The sequence below is a fragment of the Mobula hypostoma genome, chromosome 8 (assembly GCF_963921235.1).
Source record: "Mobula hypostoma chromosome 8, sMobHyp1.1, whole genome shotgun sequence".
NCBI classification, from domain to species: domain Eukaryota; kingdom Metazoa; phylum Chordata; class Chondrichthyes; order Myliobatiformes; family Myliobatidae; genus Mobula; species Mobula hypostoma.
In genome coordinates, this window is record NC_086104.1 from 30,656,459 (window position 1) to 30,676,577 (window position 20,119).

General features: G+C 42.4%; 1 protein-coding gene across 4 annotated transcripts in view; it reads left to right on the forward strand.

Annotated features, from left to right (window-relative positions):
- LOC134350440 (potassium channel subfamily K member 12-like) overlaps window positions 1–20,119 on the forward strand; it is a 73,510-nt gene that overhangs the window by 51,973 nt on the left and 1,418 nt on the right. Inside the window, exons 2-3 of one of the 4 annotated variants that reach the window (XR_010018889.1) lie at window positions 15,305–18,996; window positions 19,869–19,984. Coding sequence is in view for 1 of the 4 variants with exons in the window: in XM_063055636.1 (XP_062911706.1) it covers window positions 15,305–16,203 (899 nt within the window). In the remaining 3 variants the exon portion in view is untranslated. Of the gene's footprint in view, window positions 1–15,304; window positions 20,101–20,119 lie in introns of those variants that run through there. The other 3 variants (XR_010018890.1, XR_010018888.1, XM_063055636.1) reach the window with 3 other exon arrangements.

Here is a 20,119-nt window from a genome sequence, read left to right on the forward strand (position 1 = left end):
CAGAGGCACATATTCCCATCTTCAGCCACACTCAGAGTGTATCCAGAGACACATATTCCCACCTTCAGCCACACTCAGAGTGTATCCAGACGCACATAGTCCCATCTTCAGCCACACTCAGAGTGTATCCAGAGGCACATGCATTCATACTTACTTTGTAATCCATGCGCACTGCAGCCTTTGCCTTGCTTGAAGGTTGCGGCAATTGGCAGATTACAGACACAGTGAAGAGGACTGGTATCCTCCGAACCTATTAACCAGGCTGTTCTCTGTAGTAGATTCAAATTTTAGATAACAATAAGAAACCTCTGTAATCACATAGGGTTGCACCATAACTAGAAGAAATAATGCATCATTTATTATTGCATCATTTCTTAATGCATGTATTACTAAATGACAATAAAAGAGGACTGCGTGTCCACATAATCTAATCTAATCTCATCAAATATCCTGCATCAGCCTGTGATAATTTCATTAACACAGGCAGAATGGGGATAGGGCCTTTCATGGGTTGAATATGTGTTCATCTGCATGAGGACAGGAATACTTGATGTTTAAAGCTGCCGGTGTTGAATCAGTACCATTAATTGATTGGCATCAAGTTTTTTAGCTCCTCACATGCTATTAAACACAAAATGCATGCATGCAAATCTCTTTCCAAGATGGCAATCACGGCATTTCCTGTTAGACATGTTCACTGAATCTTCAAATTAAAACAGCTTCTATAAAACAAATTTTCTCTTCCTCCATCTTTTCCCTTCTCCCCCATCTCTTTACTAACCTTCACAGACAATCCTTGCTTTAGCTAAATTTTCAGTAACTCTTAATCTCCCCTTCTTTAACCCTTTCTTTCCCTGGTTCCGTTTGTGATGCACCACTAGGTAAAATACAAGAGATACCTTATAAATTTATGATTGTATAAGAATCATAAAGCATAATCAGTTACTTCTTTAAACATAATACCTTAACTATTATTGCTGGAGAGTTTTAGAGCAGCTAGTTTCAGAAATATTTCACTTAACAAACTGGTCCTGAAAAATATTCACACTATAGACTACCACAAAAGCAAAAAGAGTTAAAAATAGCCTCTCGGCCTTGCCTGACCTGCTGACTTCCTCCAGCATTTTGTGTGTGTTGCTTTGGATTTCCAGCATTTGTAGACTTTCCTGTGTTTTAACAGCATTTGGTTTGGATGTTTTCATTTAAATTTGACACCTCCATTCTCTGGTATAACTTGTTTCAGATATTAAATGTACATTTTCACCTAATTTGTGTGATCTCTCAGTATAGCTTCCCATATAAACAAATGACCATCTTGTAATCAATACTTGAACAGCCAACACAAATTCATGCATTTCTATTTGGTGTTTGTTTATTTATTTATTGCAGCTTTTATGCTCTCCTCTCAGTCCCGTTTCAGAAAATCTAAGCATCAAATAGCTGGCTGTGAAAAGTTCCAGTTGTGCCTGTTAATGGATTGAAGGGACCGCAGGACCGTGGGCTGAGGTGGTGTATATGAGGTCTGACTGTGCTGAGCTGTTGATTGCTGTGAATCAATTTGTTAATGCCATTCTTGGCTTCCTCTCAAAGTGCTGTTGCTGCTGACCAAACATAAAAGCACCAGCGGGAGACCGAGCAGGCAAAGCCAGAAGGCAAATCTTTTATTAATCCTTTCCAAAGGACGTCAAGCACAGTCCAGAGCCCACACTGTTATCCATCCCTGCCCAAACTGTACACACAAAAGCTCAGTAATTTGTTTCCATAATTAACATTTTGGAGTCACAGGATGAAAATCAGCACTACATCTCCCCACCACTGATTCATTCTTCAATACTGAGCCCAATCCATTCTTCATTATTTTTCCCAGTCCATTCCTAATTAGTGATCCCAGTCCACATCCATCTTTCATTACCAATCCCATCCTATGTCCATCTCTCATTACTGAGCCCAGTTCATCCCCCATAAATGGTCCCAGACTTCCCATAATTATTGATCCTAGTCCATCCATTATTACTGATCCCAGTCCATTCCTCAAAACTGATCCCATCCCATATCCCTCTCTCGTTACTGATCCCAGTCATATTCATTCCTCGTTACTGATCCCAGTCCATCCCTCAAAACTGATCCCAGTCCACCCCTCGTTACTGATCCCAGTCCATCCCTTGTTCCTGATCCCAGTCCAACCCTCGTTCCTGATCCCAGTCCAACCCTCATTCCTGATTCCAGTCCAACCCTTGTTCCTGATCCCAGTCCATCCTTCGTTCCTGATCCCAGGCTATCCCTCGTTCCTGATCCCAGTCCAACCCTCATTCCTGATTCCAGCCCATCCCTTGTTCCTGATCCCAGTCCATCCCTCGTTCCTGATCCCAGTCCATCCATTATTACTGATCCCTCTCCATCCCTCATCCTGATCCCACTCCACATCCATCCACACAGGCCTGGTCTACTACATGCCTGCCCTAGATCCCAGGCTACTGTGCCTCAACTCTGGTGCAGAGGGAGGAGAGGAGTATGAGTGACGGGTGGGAGAAGAGTGTGAATGTAAGCAAAAGTGGAAAGTAGTGGATGCTCAAGAGGGCGGAGAGCACGCTCGTGGACATGGGGAGCACACTGTTGAAATATAACATCTCAGTAAGCCTGGCGAATAGCACTGGAGTGAAGAGTAGGTTGGTGTAAGGTGAAAGGAAGTGTGAAGTATACTTTGTAGTTGCCATCTTGCTTGCATAAATAACTTAAACCCCCAAGCTGGGAAAATGTAGCAATGATATACCTCCGCAAAGCCTACAGAGAAATGTAGGAGGCCTGTACTTTTGTACAACAGAGAAATGTACCTGCAGGTTAGTTTAAAGTGGCTCCCCACTGCACTCGAACCTTAACATTGAAGCCTGCTTTTAGGCTGTAGCTGTCTGCATCACAACTGACTGCAATATGGCTGGTCTTTGAGGTGTTTCTGGATCGCTCCTTGACTTTGCCTCAGCCAAATGCTCCTGAGATACCAATGGGAGAAGGGACTTGCTTCTTTTTGCTTCTCTGACCTTCCACTGACCTCCATATTCACTCAGTATTTAGGGTCCCACATGTGTGGCCTTCATATTGTGTATCTAATGTCAGGCTTTTAGCTTCCAAATACATTTGAAATATTAAAGACTATAATGAAACACACATTAATAAGGATGCTAAAAATTCACATCTGTGCAAAATGCTTGAAGCGTTGTTTCACAGATGTAAATCAGTTATTGCAAAGTGACAAGTTGAAGTGCCTGCCATTGGATAATAATATATAATTTTAATAAAGTTATTTCAATGCATTGTTATGATTATGTAACTCTCCATTATAAAATTACACAGAGAATATTTTTTATTGATATGCATCAATAAAACTTAGAGATGGCCTGAAGGAATAACTGAAACTTGATTAGTATCACTGATATATAGCACAGGTTGACACTGAATACAGAAACTACTGATGAAGCCAAGGCATTCACAAGTGAATTAGAAGGTCTAATTTTAGTTTCTGGTTTAGTTGAGTGTGAGATGAGAGGGTGAGGGGAGTAAAGGTTTTTTTTTTATTTTAATAATCAAATTGAATCCTGAAACAGGAATTGCATAATATATCAAATTGACTGATTTGAACCTTTTTTCCATATTCTAATCCTTTACCCACCCACATCCACCCAGGGGTTCCTCACTTAATCTTTTGTGATAATCTTCCTGGGGAACACACAACACGAAGTTTAGAATGCGACTTTACCATAGGGCTAGACCAGCTAAAATCAATCATGTTCACACATTAGCTTCTCATATATAGACTTTTCTGATCGTGCCTCCAGATAGTAATTGGAAGCAGGAACTCCTCCAAGACCAATGAAACCATGCAGTTTTTTTTGCTTCCACAGTCATTGAGATTAATTAATTTGGGGTAAAGGTTTTCCTTCGATGATGGAGGTAACACCATGTGATAAACTCACACTGCAGGATCGGTGTGCAGCAGCAGGATTGATGTCTATTGTGGGTATCACCAATTGCAACCAGGCTTCTAACTGATTGACTTCCAAAGTGTTGATTGGAATTAGTCACTTCATTGAGACTAGACCTCATTACAATTTCAACTTCAAGTTTAAGTTTATTGATACAGCTGAATGTATATGTATACAGCTGAACAAAACTATTGTTCCTCTGGGGCCAAGGTGCAAAAGCAGTACTACATAGAGTCACAGAGCACGTATACTTGCAGTCCATTACATACAGTCACAAAATAATATTTGCACAAGTCTCTGAATGGCATAGCCTGAAGATTGGCAAGTTGGCATAAAGAGAAAGGAGAGAGGTACATGTTTATAAAAGACAGTATCATGCCACTGGCACTATTACTGTACAATAAAAAGGGCAGCAGTATAAATATGTACGTGAAACAGCAGCGACGAAAGATAGAAAGTGACCAATGCAGAATGAGATTGTGTGTCTGTGACGCAGAGCATTCAGACAGGGTGTACATGTGAACAGCTGGTGAAGCTCGCAGAAGCAGACGTTGCCACTTTGGTGAAAGAGCATTGCTCCCAGGCACATATGTTTTTGAAGTTTCACGTGTTTGGAGTTAATAATGTATCAAGTTGGAGTCCAGCTCAACCCGGACTGTTTTGGTTATTGGTGCACGTGTGCCGCATTTCATTGTATATAGAAACCATAGAAAAACTACAGCAGAGAAACAGGCCTTTTGGCCCTTCTTGGCTGTGCCGAACCATTTTCTGCCTAGTCCCACTGACCTGCACACGGACTATATCCCTCCATACACCTTCCATCCATGTATCTGTCCAATTTATTCTTAAATGTTAAAAAAGAACCTGCATTTACCACCTCGTCTGGCAGCTCATTCCACACTCCCACCACTCTCTGCGTGTAGAAGCCCCCCCAATGTTCCCTTTAAACTTTTCCCCCTTCACCCTTAACCCATGTCCTCTGTTTTTTTTCTCCCCTTGCCTCAGTGGAAAAAGTATATTTTGATGTTTTGAAATACATGTGACAAATAAAGCTAATCTAGCAATTGATGTGACATATGTGACCCAAGACATTCTACACATACATCAAGACCAAGAGGATAATTTGAGAGATGGTAGGACTGCTTAAGGATGAAGAAGGGAACACAGGAGACTGCAGATGCTGGAATCTGGAGCAACAAACATTCTGCATGTAGAACTTGTTAGGTTGGGCAGCATCCATGGGAGGAAAGGAAATGTTAAAGTTTCAGCTCAAACCTTGCATGAGGACACATGATTAGGTCCTGTTGCAGGATTTTGCCCAAAAATGTGGACAATTCTTTTTCTCCTACAGGTGCTGCTCAACCCATTGAATTCTTCCCACAGATCGTTTGCTGATGAAGAAAGTGTGTATGAAGATGAAGTCCAAATAAATACTTTGTGTTGATACTCACCAAGGAGAAGGAAATGGTGGATAGAAAGATAAGTGTGGAGCATGCTAATATGCATTTTGAGATAAAGAAAAAGGTAGTGTTGGGTCTCCTGAAGAATGTTAAGTTCAATAAGTCTCTAGGGCTGCTGGGATATATCCCAGTTTATTGAGAGGCAAGAGCTGAAATTGTTGGGACCTTGACCAAGATCCTTCTGCCATCGTTAGCTACAGGTGAGTCCTGGGGGACTAGGGAGTAGCTAAAGTTGTTCATTTGGAAATAGGGATAATCCTGGGAATTACAGAGCAGTAATCTCACATCAGTAGGGAAGCTATAGGAGAGCATTCTTAGTGATAGGATTTATAAGCATTTGGCAAAGTCCAACCTAATTAGGAACAGTCCAACTTGGCAGGTAATGGCTTGCTTCAATTTTTTGATGAGTTGGTGAAAATGATAGATGAGGCTGGAGCAGTAGATGTTTACTTGAATGTTGGTAAGGCGATTGGCACAGTCCTTCATCCTGAAGATTAAGGTGCACGGGATCCATATGAATTGGCGATTTAGATTCTGTGTGAGCTGCTGACTCCTCCAGTATTTTGTCTGTGTTGTCTGGAATACACTATCAGGGGTGGTAGTGGAGGCAAATACGATAGAGACATCCAAGAATTGGAGAGATACACGAAAATGCAACAAATGGAGGGATATAGACCATATACAGACATAAAAGATTAGTTTAATTGGATGTAATATCTTAATTAGGTTGGCACATTATTGCCTGCAGGGCCTGTACCCTGTGTTCTGTTCTGTGTTCAATGTTATGTCATTTTTCACATGGTCGTAATCGCTTTGCACATTTGTACCAGATTACTGATATCCTGGATGAGACTCTCATTGTGGCTAACACTTCCATGACTCCTGAGCTTGTACTCTCTCACAGACTCAACTTGAGTTAAAGAAAGAATTATTCCCGTGACTTGATTCCAGCATGATACATGAAATCCTCAAGATAACAAAAGAACCAATGAGGCTTACAGTCTAAAAATTGCTCTCTATTTTTCTGCTTCATTGTCAATGCCTGAAACTCACCCTGGCCTCCATCTACACATCAAGGAGGCAAAATAATTGGAGTGACCCAATCACTAATTACTCCCCTGCTCTATGTATAGGGTCCAAAGACCAAAAGAGCCATTGCTTGAGCCCATCATGGAGGGAATTGTCACTCTACACAGTGCTACTGGCAAACCTGAAAGCAGAATCTACCTCCTATTGAATTGAGTAAGTGGGAATGAAGGAGGTGAAGGCTTAGAATTTTGACCGTTCTGGTTCATTCCTGTGCATATTGTTTACCTGTTACATCATCCTTGGGGACAAGAAAGGCTGCTTTCAACTCCTGACACAGGGCACCAATCTTAATGCGCAATTCTGCAGATGCTGGGAAACTTGAGGAACACACACAAAATCTTGGAAGGGCTTAGCAGGTGAGGCAGCGTCCAGAGAGAGGAATAGACAATTGATGTTTTGGGTTGACACCCTTTATAAGGGCTTAGAGGAAAGGGGAAGATGCAAGAATAAGAAGATGGGGGGAGAAAAAGGAGTACAAGTGATCTCTCTCTCTCATTCAATAAGCAGAGCAAGCCTATCTGAGATACCAGGTTGCTGGGTTATGGACTGTAGTTTTTGACGGAAATCAATTTCTCTTTGGGGGTGTAAGGGGAGGGTGCTTCTGCTTTTGCCTGCATGGTGTGGTGTGGTGGGGAGGTTAGTGCTTCTGCTAGCTCGTGGGAGGAGGGTCGGTGCTTCTGCTGCTCGTGCATGGCGGGGGGAAGGAAGGGGTTTGGGGCTTTGATGTTTCTCTCATTCGTTCTATGCATTTTCTTGTTTCATGGATGTTTGTGAGGTGTAAAAATTTCAGGTTGTATACTGTATATTTTCTCTAATATTAAATTGAACTGTTTGAACAAGCTGGTAGGAGGTGATAGGTGGAAGAGGTAAAGGACTGAATAAGAATTATTCGGTAGGCTGGTCCCGGACTTATTTCCTGGCATAATTTACATATTACTGTTTAATTATTTATGGTTTTATTACTATTTAATTATTTATGGTGCAACTGTAATGAAAACCAATCTCCCCCGGGATCAATAATGTATGGCTATGACTATGACTATAAGAAGGAATCTGATAGCAAAAGAGAGTGGACCGTGAGAGAAAGGGAAGGAGGAAGAGCACCAGAGGGAGGTGATGGGCAGGTGAGGAGAAGGAAAGCATAAGAGTGGATTCAGAATGGGGAATGAAAAAAGAGAGAAGGGGGAAGGGGGAGAAATTACCTGAAGTTTAAGTTAATTTTAATTTTGAGATACAGCACGCTGACAGGCCCTTCTGGCCCAGTAAGCCTGTGCTGCCCAGTTATACCCATGTGACCAGTTAACCTACTAACCCGAAACTGGAGCACCCGGAGGAAATCCCCGCGGACATGGGGAGAATGTACAAACTCCTTACAGACAGCAGCGGGAACTGAACCTGGTTGCTGGCGTTATAAAGAGATGCTCTATCATTGCAGCACCGCCATGATGCCCACGTTAGAAACACCATTCTTAATGCACGCTCTCTTCTCTGCTTTGCGTCATCGACATGTCCGACAGGACGCCACTCTTGCAAACTGCTGCCCTTTTCCGGACAGATCTGTGGGAAGGAGGATGTGCTGATGCTGGAAACGGGAGTAGGCAGAAAAGACTGGCAGAGGCACAGAATGCTAGACTAGCCTCGTCACTTTCAACAGTTTTTATCAGAATGCAACTTTTTGCTATTGATATTTGACTGGGTTAACAAATGGCATTCTTACCACCCACTTAATCTATTTACTGCACCACAGGCAAGATCCCTGAATCATCATTAACCCCGTTGCAATGTAGTTAAATCAACTTCCAAGCAAACTAAGACTAATGACATGCAAGAAGATTAGTTGATTTACTCCCTTCTGCCTTGGGCCAAGTATCTAATCTAAATTGAGTTATGCAATCTGAGTAGCTACAGTGTGCCTAATTTACTGTACTGATGAAATATTCCACTTTACATCCTTGCACTTTTTGTGAAGTATTTTATGTTCAAAGAGTTTTGAGAAACAAGTGTATATTTCAGAAGCTTTACTGAAGTAGAATTGGAGTCATATTTGGCACAACAGCATTTCTACTTCCTGAGGAGTTTGAGGTGAGCAAGGTAGTCCCTCCTCCCTCACCATTCTGAATGTCCTTACCAGCTGTATCACCGTCTGTTACAGGAATTGCAAGGCATCTGACTGCAAGACCTTACGAAGGATTGAGAGCTCTGCTGAGAGGGTCATCGGGTCTTTCTTCCACCCATATGGGATTTTTTTTACATTATGAGGACACTCAGTCCTCGGCATTCCTCCAGTATGATATCACAAGAAAACACAGGACAAACCAAGACTAAAACTGACAAAACCACATAATTATAACATATAGTTACAACAGTGCAAAGCAATACCATAATTTGATAAAGAGCAGACCACGGGCACGGTAAAAAAATAGTCTCAAAGTCCCGATAGTCTCATCATCTCACACAGACGGCAGAAGGGAGAAACTCTCCATGTGATGAACCACTAAGCACTGCCAACTTGCCAATGCAGCACCAATGGAAGCACCCGACCGCAGCGGACTCTGAGTCTGTCTGAGCCTCTGAGCAGCCCCTCCGACACAGCCTCTCCGAGCACCATCCTCTGCCGAGCACTTCGACACCGTCCCGGCCACCGAGCAACAAGCAAAGCCAAGGACTCAGGGCCTTCCTCTCTGGAGATTTCAGACCACACAGTAGCAGCAGCAGTGAAGCAGGCATTTCAGAAGTTTCATCAGATGTTCCTCCATGCTCTCCATCAAATCAGGATTGTGCATGGCACCCTACTTGACAAATAACGGACATCACCATCGGAGTGGCCGCTGCGAGCTGCGTCGCCGCCGCCATATTTATCAGGAACGCTGTATACACAAGGCCCTTAATATTATCAATGATCCCTCTGATCCATTCCACAGTCTCTTTGACCCCCTACCATTAGGGTGGAGGTACCGCAGCATTAGGACAAGGACTGTTTGGATGGCAGACAGCTTCTTTCCCCAGACTGTAAGACTACTGAACTCCCTGCCACTACCCAGCTCTCATCACTTATGAAGCACTAGTAGTGTTATACTGTTTACTTTTTGACTTGTGTCATAAATACTGAACGTCAGTCTTTTGGAATATAACTTATTATGCGTTAATTTATTTATTGTAATATTACTTTATATAAGGCATGTGTGAGTTACTGTACTGCGTTGTGCACGTTGGTCTGAAGGAACATAGTTTCCTTTGTCAGTATACCTGTATAGTACACAGTTGAATGACAATAGACTTGAACTTGATCAACACACATAAGAGTTGCTGGTGAACGCAGCAGGCCAGGCAGCATCTCTAGGAAGAGGTGCAGTCGACGTTTCGGGCCGAGACCCTTCGTCAGGGCTAACTGAAAGAAGAGATAGTAAGAGATTTGAAAGAGATTGATTTCAAATCTCTTACTAGCTCTTCTTTCAGTTAGTCCTGACGAAGGGTCTCGGCCCAAAACGTCGACTGCACCTCTTCCTAGAGATGCTGCCTGGCCTGCTGCGTTCACCAGCAACTTTGATGTGTGTTGCTTGAAATTCCAGCATCTGCAGATTTCCTCGTGTTTGTGACTTGAACTTGATATTTTCTTTTAACAATAAGAACCAATTTGTATCTCCTTTTCAGTGCAGAAGAAGCAAGTATTCTGAATACACATCTATTGATGTTTTATGTTCAATAATTTTTCAAAATTGTTTTAAAATTAAAAATGGAGGGATGATGAGATAAGGGAAGCCTGTTTTCTTCATTCTATTTTAGTTTGGTTTTCAACCAGTTTCTAATTTTTAACTCCCTATAAGACAAGGGTGAAGAGAAACTGATAAAGCTCTGAGAGGAAGATATTAAATTGTAGTTACAAATGATGAACCCTTCAATATTTAGGTAGGTACCCTCCAGAGGAGGGAAAGAGGGAAGAAGAGAGAGAAAGGAGAAAGACAGACCGATGGAGTGACAAGACTAAATAGGGGAATAAGGAGGGTGGGAGGAAGAGGTAGGCATCACCTGAAAGTGAGGGATTGGTAGGAAGAAGAATGGCCAGTGGACCATGAGGAAATCAACATGACAGAAGGAGGGAGAACAATTTGAATGATAAGGGAAGGATTGGGACATGATTTGCTGAAGGCCATTTCTTCCAGCAATTCAAACCAGCAATTGACAGTGGCCTTATTTTAAAAAGATCTCAGATTGCCAAATTCACCTTGCCTAGAAAGGAGAAACAGTGGAGAGTAATAAGAGTGCAGAGGCAAGACAAGAAATGGAAAGTCAGAAGAGACAAAGCATGTTGGAAGATCAGAGGCAAAAGAAACATAGAAACCCTACAGCACAATACAGGCCCTTCAGCCCACAAAGCTGTGCCGAACAAAAGGAGATGGTGATTCTGTGCTGCAGTTATTTGGCATAATACACGTTCTGAAATTCAGTTCAGTGCATGGAGCATCTTTTTCATTGAAACTTCCATTGTGGAAAAAGCTTGCTGCTCTCCAGAGCAAAGTCTGTCACCTTAAAGGCAACTCATTGCATTAATCAAGTTAAACATTCTCCTTAACTGGAGGGGCCATCAATTACAAAATGTACTGAAGCAGTTGGTAAAGGCTCTTTCATGAGTTTTGTACAGCTTCTTCTACAAATGGACGGTCCGTACATTCAGGTTACTGGGAGACCGGTGGGATGGATGGAGATAGGTCTGCTGATTGCTGATGGGCTGTAAGCATCATCTGCCAGGTGGGAAAGGGGCATTTCTGTGTATTGTGTCTACACAACCACCCACCACGCGCTCATGAGCAGTAGTGGCCAGGGCCTGGCTCGAGCCGAGCAGAGCTGGGAGTGTTGAGCAGACACATTCGCTCACTCACTGGGGCACGGGCACCAGATGGCGACCCGTCTTCCCACGCTTACACTCTCGCCCTCCGCACCTGTTTCTGTGACCTTCTCCCTGACACTGCGTTGCTCATGTCTGACAGTCTGGGTCAAGAACAGCTCATAAAATTGGGTCATAAGCATTCCCAAACTATTCAGAATCAGAATCAAGTTTATTATCACAGGCATGTATCATAAAATGTGTCACTTTGTGGCAGTGGTCCAGTGCAAAACTCGGCCATGGACGGTCCCAAGCCCGGCTGCAAAAGGAGCAGGTTGGGCATGCGACCGGCAAGCCCATCCCGTAAAAACCCAGAGCTACAGAAAGGCCAACAGAAGTTCCAAAGACCTCATCCCTCAGAGAGGAAGGCCAAGTAGACGTATGAAATCGTCGTGTGGTGAAAGTGGAAGCCACAGGGCTGATCAACCTTCTATCAGCCCAGGACAGGCGGCTCTGGTGAGCTGCTGTTGGCAGCCCATGGCCCAGTAGGGGTGGTGGGTTTAAGAAGAAGAAGAAGTCTCGTTAAAGGACAAAAATGCCACAAAATACAAAATAAATAGTACTAAAAAAAGAATAATGAGGGAGTTTTCAAGGATCCATGGACCATACAGAAATCTGATGATGAGTGAGCAGAATCTAAATCACTGAGTTTGGGTCTTCAGGCTGCTGTACTTCCTTTCTGATGCTAATGACAAGAAGAGGGAATATCTCAGATGGTGAGGGTCCTTAGTGATAGATTCCGTCTTCTTGGGGCACTGACTCTTGAAGATGTTTCCAATTAAATAAAGGGAACCCTATTATAACCTGGAGACTGCCTGTACAAACCCATGAACTCAATAGCCTACAAGGTACAAGAGCAGGCCCTTGGAAATATCAGTGAGAGGATGCTCCTACCTCATACTTGGAGCTCATGTGAATATCATCACCAGTGGTTCATGAAAGCAGATCTACTGAAGGACTATTAGGAATAGGCAGTAAATGCTAATATTGGTGACGACTTTCAAATGAATCCTATAAATAAGCAGCTGTGAGAAAAGCCAGAATGCTGGCAATAGGTCCATGATTCTATCACATTTCAACCAAGTCCCAGAAATTCTATGAGAACATGGAGATCTCTGCCTTTACTCTCCATAACATCAAAAAGGAATGTGTCAGGGACTTCCTGGGGATCTTTGATCTGCCTTCCATTCTCCCCAATGTCAAAAGGATGCATCAGGGGAGTTCCTAAGTTATCCTTGTGACTTGGTTTATATTATTCCTTACTGATCAGTAAAAAAATCAGATTTTTTGTCATTAACACGCTGCTGCATATGGGAGCTTGCTATGCACAAATTGGATGCATGTTTCTTTTATATTACAGTGAATATTCTTAAAAATGCCTTCGTGTGTCTGTTCCTTTTCAACGAGCCAGTAATCTAAATTATGCTGCTGTTTCTAAATTCAATAGGCCATGATGTTCCAATAGACTCACTAAACTCTTTGCATTGAACCAGTTAACACCTTTACTGAAAACTATTCAGCAATTCCACTGATAGAACCTGGTAAACTTACTCCTGTTTATAACTATCCATAACTCGTCAAATCTGTGACATGCCTTCGTGACCTTTTCTGACCTCTATTCTAGCCAGCCACTGATTTCTTCAAAGAAAACAAGATCAATGACTATGTAGATAAATGACAGTGAAGAAATGGTCTGTCAAGGGCTCCCACAGTCATCTTAATCCCAGAGCAATGCTGGATGCTTTCAATAAATGAGGCCAGTTCTGGGTGATCAGGAAGTGTGAACTATGCATCAACATGAGAACGAGCAATGTAATACAAGTGTCAGTGTTTGATAGAGGTTTCCTGTGGTTTCCTTCTGTCTGCACCGGAGTCTAGAAGAATTGATTTGAGCTGCATGGCTTTGCATCTTACTCTCTGCTGTTTGTTGTGTGAATTCCTAATGTAGTTATTCGGGTGGTTATGTTTTTGTCTCTATGAAATGTAAGATATAATGGGTTCTCACTGTGTATCAAATGGGTTCTATTTTATAGCTGTCAATATATTGGAAAATAAACAAAATATCTCAATATGATAACCACAGCTCCACAGTATTGTATTAAATGTGATCAAAAGCACATCAGATTGACTAGAAAGAACAATTGCTGAAAGTGCAAAGAGACATGAAACTAGTTCTACCATTCAGATGTCCATTAGTCAGGCATTCCAGAACTCAGGGACAGCCTGTAATAGATTTGAGGAGTTAGTGTTCATCGTAGAATTACAACACTCAAGCTAGGTCATTTCTTCCAAATCCAAAGATGGTTTTATTTATTTCTATAAGACATTGGTGAGGCCTAGTTTGGAGTTTTACGTGCATTTCTCGTCATCTAACTACAAGAAAGGTATCAATTAGATTGAAAGAGTGCGGAGGAAATTTACAAGGATGTTCAAGTTCAGGTTTAATTATTATTCAACCATACTTGACTATTCTGACCTCTTCCCACTTCCTTTTCAGTCAGTGAAGGGTCTAGGCCTGAAACATCAACTGCTTATTCCTTTCCACAAATGCTGCCTGATCTGCTGAGTTCCTCCAGCATTTTCTGTATGATACCTGAGTATAGCCAAAAGAGACAGTATTCCTTTATTCCTCAAGGTGCAAAATGCAAAACACATTACCAACAGCACACAGCACCTTGCACATAACGCATAGCATAAATAGCACATAGGGCACATTTCAGAAAAACTTACAGTTTGAAAGAAAAAATATAATGTAGCTTAGGTCCCTGAGTGGCATTATCGTAGAATTGGTGGTAAGTTATTCTACTGAGTGAACACTGCAAGGCAGCACTGAGCGAACACTGGAGGGCAGCACTGAGTGAACACTAGAGGACAGCACCATTTAGGAGGGACTAGCCCCCAGCCCAATGTCGGATTCTGGAGCGCCCCACAGAGGCTCTCTCATACCGCCCCCACGTCTCCTCTTCTGGTCGGCTGGCACAGGTGAGCCCACGGCTTGGGCTTGGTCCTTGCCATAACCAAGGCATTGCAGCACCCCCGTTGTTGGTTTCACCAATGAACCAGACTTGCAGTATTCTATGTCTCAATGTCCAACAGGGCCTTGCGGTCAGCAAAACATCCAAGACAATTACTCGCACCTTTTTTTTGAACCATGCGCCATCTTGGCACAATGGTACATGGCAAGTCCAGGCAACAACCCAACAACAGTATGCAGTAAGTCCAACTCCATCACAATCGAGCAGCTCACTGTTGAGATAGTCCCACAGTACTTTATGTTCTTTGTATCCAGCAGTGACTTGTGATCATAATAAAGACATACAAGACAAACAAATACACCTTTGATTGGATCTGGAGTGACCACTACATCCACTCTTTTCAGGACTCGAGGACCTAATTTATAGGGAAAAGTTAGGAGTTTATTCCCTGAACTGTAGGAGAATGAGGGGAAATTTGACAATTTTATACAAAATTATGAGTGGTTTCGATAGGGTATATGCAAGCAGGTTTTCTCCACTGAAGTTGGGAGAGACGAGAACTAGAGGTCATGGTTAAGGGTGAAAGGTGAAATATTTTAGGGGAACATGAGGGGGAGCCTCTTCACTCTGAGGGTGGTGAGAATGTGGAATGAGCTGCCAGCACAAGTGGTGGGTGCAGGGCAATCCCAGCATTTCAGAAACCCTCAAGACTGACCAGCTACTCATCATGACCGTGGCTCTCACCATTTATTTAGTAAGTAGAAATATCATTATAAATGCAGAGCATGCCTGCATGGGTGTATTTGGTGTGTAGGGTTACTGAGCTAGAATATCTGGTAAACAATTTGCACTACTTGTGAAAAGGATTGTAGGTGTGAATGGGAAAACCATAAATTCCACCCTTTTTCTTTGTTGTTGTAGGTTTTGGCATGACAACTCCAGCGACTGTGGCAGGAAAAGTGTTCCTGATATTCTATGGCCTTCTCGGATGTGCAGGAACCATCCTGTTTTTCAACCTCTTTCTCGAGCGCATCATCACCCTGCTGGCTTTCATCATGAAGGCGTGTTACCAGAGACAGCTGCAGAATAAAGGTCTTCTGCCTCCCATCATTGGCCGCCAATCCACCCTCATGGATGCAGCCGGGCTGACTGGATGGAAGCCATCTGTGTACTACGTCATGCTAATCCTTGGGATTGCTGCCGTTATAATCTCCTGCTGTGCTTCAGCTATGTATACACCAGTAGAAGGATGGAATTACACCGACTCACTGTACTTCTGTTTTGTCACGTTCAGTACTATTGGTTTTGGGGATCTTGTCAGCAGCCAGAATGCGGCCTATACAAATCAGGGATTGTACAGATTTGGTAATTTTGTATTCATACTACTTGGGGTGTGTTGCATCTACTCCCTCTTCAATGTTATCTCCATTGTGATCAAGCAGTTCCTCAACTGGCTACTGAAGAAACTAGAGTGTAGTTGCTGCCCGAGGTGCCAGAGAGGAAAGAAACGCACCGGGCGCCGCAACGCGATCACGCCAGGACAGTCTCGAATCCGTAGGAGCCATGTCCTGTCAGAAACAGATGGGCCGTGTGAAAGTGATGCGGAGGGCAGGAGGCTTTCTGGGGAAATGATCTCCATGAGAGACTTGACTGCATCCAACAAGGTGTCACTTGCCATCCTGCAGAAGCAGCTGTCGGAAACGGCCAATGGTTACCCCCGGACAGTCTGTGTCAACACAAGGCAGAACGGTTTCTCGGGAGGGGTGGGAGCGTTAGCCATCATGAATAACAGGTTAGCAGAAACCAGTGAAAGCAGGTAATATGTGAAAGGCCTCACCAGCAAACAAGGTGGCTGGACTTAATTCAACAACTATATCAGCAGCTACTCATCCTGGTGTCTACTACAGCACAGCTTTATGAGAATCATTACAACTCAGTCCACATACGCTCCATCGTCGGAGGCTACATCAGAGTTTCAGTCCCAATTTATGGGGTATATCCTCTTCCTAATTGCCTTTTTTGTTGCTTGCAGTACTTCCTGGAAGGATAAAACGTTTTCCTCCAAAAGGTGATAATTGTCAATTCAACCAATACGGGATCAGCTTGTTCCAAAGGTTCTCTGAATCTTCAACATCTGACTTTTTCATTTTTAAAGAAATGTGCCTGATGGGGAAACTCTCCTTCGTATTTAAAGTAAGATGAAACACACAGTGAATGCCTGTAGATTCTGGTCTCTGGTTCTCACACACATGCCACAGAAAGGGCTGGACTTGTTTTATTTGAAACCTGACAATGCAATGCCCTGGTTGTATTGGAAATGACATAGCTTTCAAATATTAATTTTGCCAATGAATGGGAAATCAAATAGCAGAAAATATTGTTGTTTGTAGTCAGCAGAATAAAAATTATTCTACATCTCAATAAACAGGACAAGGAAACAATCAGGGCTCACAGGAAGATAAATGGAACTGATTAAACAATCATTTCAGATTCTGACCAGATTTTCCACTGGGCCACAGTTGTGTAATTACCCCTTCATATTCCTCCAACTGGAATAATTCATTTCAAACCATTGATTATTGTCTCTTTCAGTCTTTGGCAAAACTGCCTAAAATTAAGTGCAATCCAAATACAAAGTGTGCCAGGGATCTGTGAGTAACTGGTCGATCTGCATATACAGCACAGTACAGGCCCTTCAGGCAACGATGTTGTGCCAACTTTTAACTACTCTGAGGTCAATCTAAACGTTGCCTCCCACATAGGTCTACACTTTACTAAAGAGTATCTTAAATGTCCCTGCTGTATTGGCCTCTACCACCATCCCTGGCAACACATCCCACACAACCACCACTCTCTGGGTAAAAAAAGTTAACTCTGACATCCACCCTATATTTTCCTCCCACCTTAAAATTATGTCCCTTTGTGTTCGCCATTTCCACCCTGGGAAAAAGTCTACTTGATTTAAACTTCTTATCATATTGTTCACCTCTATGAAGTCACCTCTCATCCTCCTTCGTTCCATGTGGACCATGTGGCCAAGCAACTTCTCAGAGCGGGGGCATTTAGGGTTAGGTAATAAATGACACCCACATCCCGCTAATGAATAAAAGGAGATTTTCATCCTGCACAGAAGAGACGTTTAAGGCTTTTGTCAGACAATACTTGAAAAACAAATGACAGATTTGGTCATGTCTGAGTAGACACAACTGTGTGATTTTTAAGTTGATGCTCACTTGCAACTTATCTGCGGAAAATTTAGGAGGCAAGGAACTTCTGTCCTACTCAGACATCCAACACAGACTTGATGAAAGATTATAATGTGCAGGCATCACTTCCACTGATTTGAGCAAGAGGTTTTATAAATATGTTCATTAAAATCCTACACCATTTTATGCCCAAAAACTGCAACATTGAAATGCAAATGTGTGGAACATCTTCTGTTATCTGGCCAGTTGAGTAGACGCTCCATGCAACAGAGTATTCTGGAGAAGCGACTGTCCAAAGGCCTTAAAATACAGGAGACCGCAATACACATCATTTGAGTGTGCTTGATATTCAATAGGATCATTGCAAACTGTACCTGAGGTCCGCCAAAGGACTGCATCCACCCACACCTCTCTTCCCCAACTTCAAGATCACAGTTTGAGGATAAAGGGGAAGCCTTTTAGGACCGAGATTAGGAAAAACTTCTTCACACAGAGAGTGGTGAATCTGTGGAATTCTCTGCCACAGGAAACAGTTGAGGCCAGTTCATTGGCAATATTTAAAAGGGAGTTAGATATGGCCCTTGTGGCTAAAGGGATTGGGGGTATGGAGGGAAGGCTGGTACAGGGTTCTGAGTTGGATAATCAGCCATGATCATACTGAATGGCGGTGCAGGCTCGAAGGGCCGAATGGCCTACTCCTGCACCTATTTTCTATGTTTCTATGTTTCTATAAGAAATAGCAGCAGGATCTGGCCCTTTGAGCCAGCTGCACCATTAAATAAGATCATTGTGGATCTGACTGTGGGCTCAGCTCTACCTAAACCAGTTTTTCACCATAACCATGAATTGCCCTGCTATTCAAAAATCTATTCGACACCCTAATGCCCTCCCCTCCCCCCATCATGGAGCTGCTAGAGATGGTTGTCGCATTGTACATGTGGACACACTGCACAACCATTTCACATTCATTTTGTTCACATTGAATATTGTTAGATGGACATGTTTAGCGGATTTGACCTACACAGGTGTACAGTATAAACAAGAGTCCGAAGTTAATTTATTTCAGTTCTTCGTTGCACCACTTTCTGTTAGTAAGATTATTTTTCCAACTGCGCCTACTTGAAGTAAATTCCAAAAGTGTCAGTTAGCAATTGTAGTGTTAAATAGAACTAGCTGGATACCTTGATTGGACAGAAATGAAGATCGCAGAATGCTGCTCCAATACAAAACAGAGCATGGAGGTTACTGAGGTCCTGAGCAAATAAAAACAGGGTTTTAGAGAGGAGGAAGGGTGTGAGATGAATGTTATGCAGTTTTGTTCTACTTGTCTTTATGATGTTTTCTGTAGAAGAAGCCTTTCCTTTCAACGTGTTTTAGCTACAATCTTAGAAACACTCACCTGCTGTGGTAAGTCTGAAAATTTCCATTTCCCATGCTCTCCAGTACAGAGATTTCCAATGCAGTGCCAAATAGTGTTGAGTTTGAGGCATTTTGCCTGTTTTTAATCCAATGTTTTTATGATAACTAAATGCAACAATGGGCAAAAGAAAACACCATGCATCACGACCTTTTCCAGCATCGACACAGTCAGTGAACTGGTGAAACAAGGGCAAAATAAAAAGGGTCAAGCCACTACAGGACCTTAAGGTGATATGCTGGAAAAGCAAAGCTGAAACTTTGGGGTCAGATTTCAAGGTGTCCATTGGGCAAAGTGGAACAGCCTATTAGGTTATACAACCCAAACAGCATGCCAGAATCATGATGGAAATTGGATGAGGCCCTACAATGTAAAAATGATAAAGCAAGGGAATTACCATTGGATAATGTTCATTTGAAGGGCACATATCAATATTTATTTTCTGTGTATTTCATTAACAAGTGAATTGAATACCTCAAATGGAAGAAATGAATGTAATGCTTCAGGTGACAAGTCCTAATAAGGAAATGAGACTCTTTCAGAGAACAGAATGTAAGAAAAGCACAACCCGGACAATGAAATTCCTTAAATAATTAGTATATCAAAATAATGCAGCTGCTAGAAATCTGAAATATGAATAGAAATGCTTCAATTTAGCAGGTGATGTGACATTAGAACAGAGAGAAACAATGTAAATCTCTCAGGTCAATAGTCTTGAATCCAAACTCAGACTGTAATGACAGATCATGAATCTGCAACAGTAACTGTTTTGCTTGTCATGGATTCTGTCTGACACACTGAATATTTCAAGCATTTCTGTTTTTAATGCCATAGTTTTATTTTATTACTCTTATGATTGAAGGCTAACCTGTCCTGAGTAACAAGCCAATGAATGCGCCAGGAGTCTTAGGAAGAAGACGGTGTAAGACATAATTAGCAGTGCATAGGATGGGAAGCTCACAGATGTTTGTTAGGCTGGTATGTAATCACTTTTTCTTCATTGTGTACGGTGCCATTACTCTCGTTTGATAAAAGTAGTTCATTGTTGAACCTATGCAACTGAAGTATCTGAATGAAGGAGACCCAAGTGCTAATAATATACCATCTGATTAT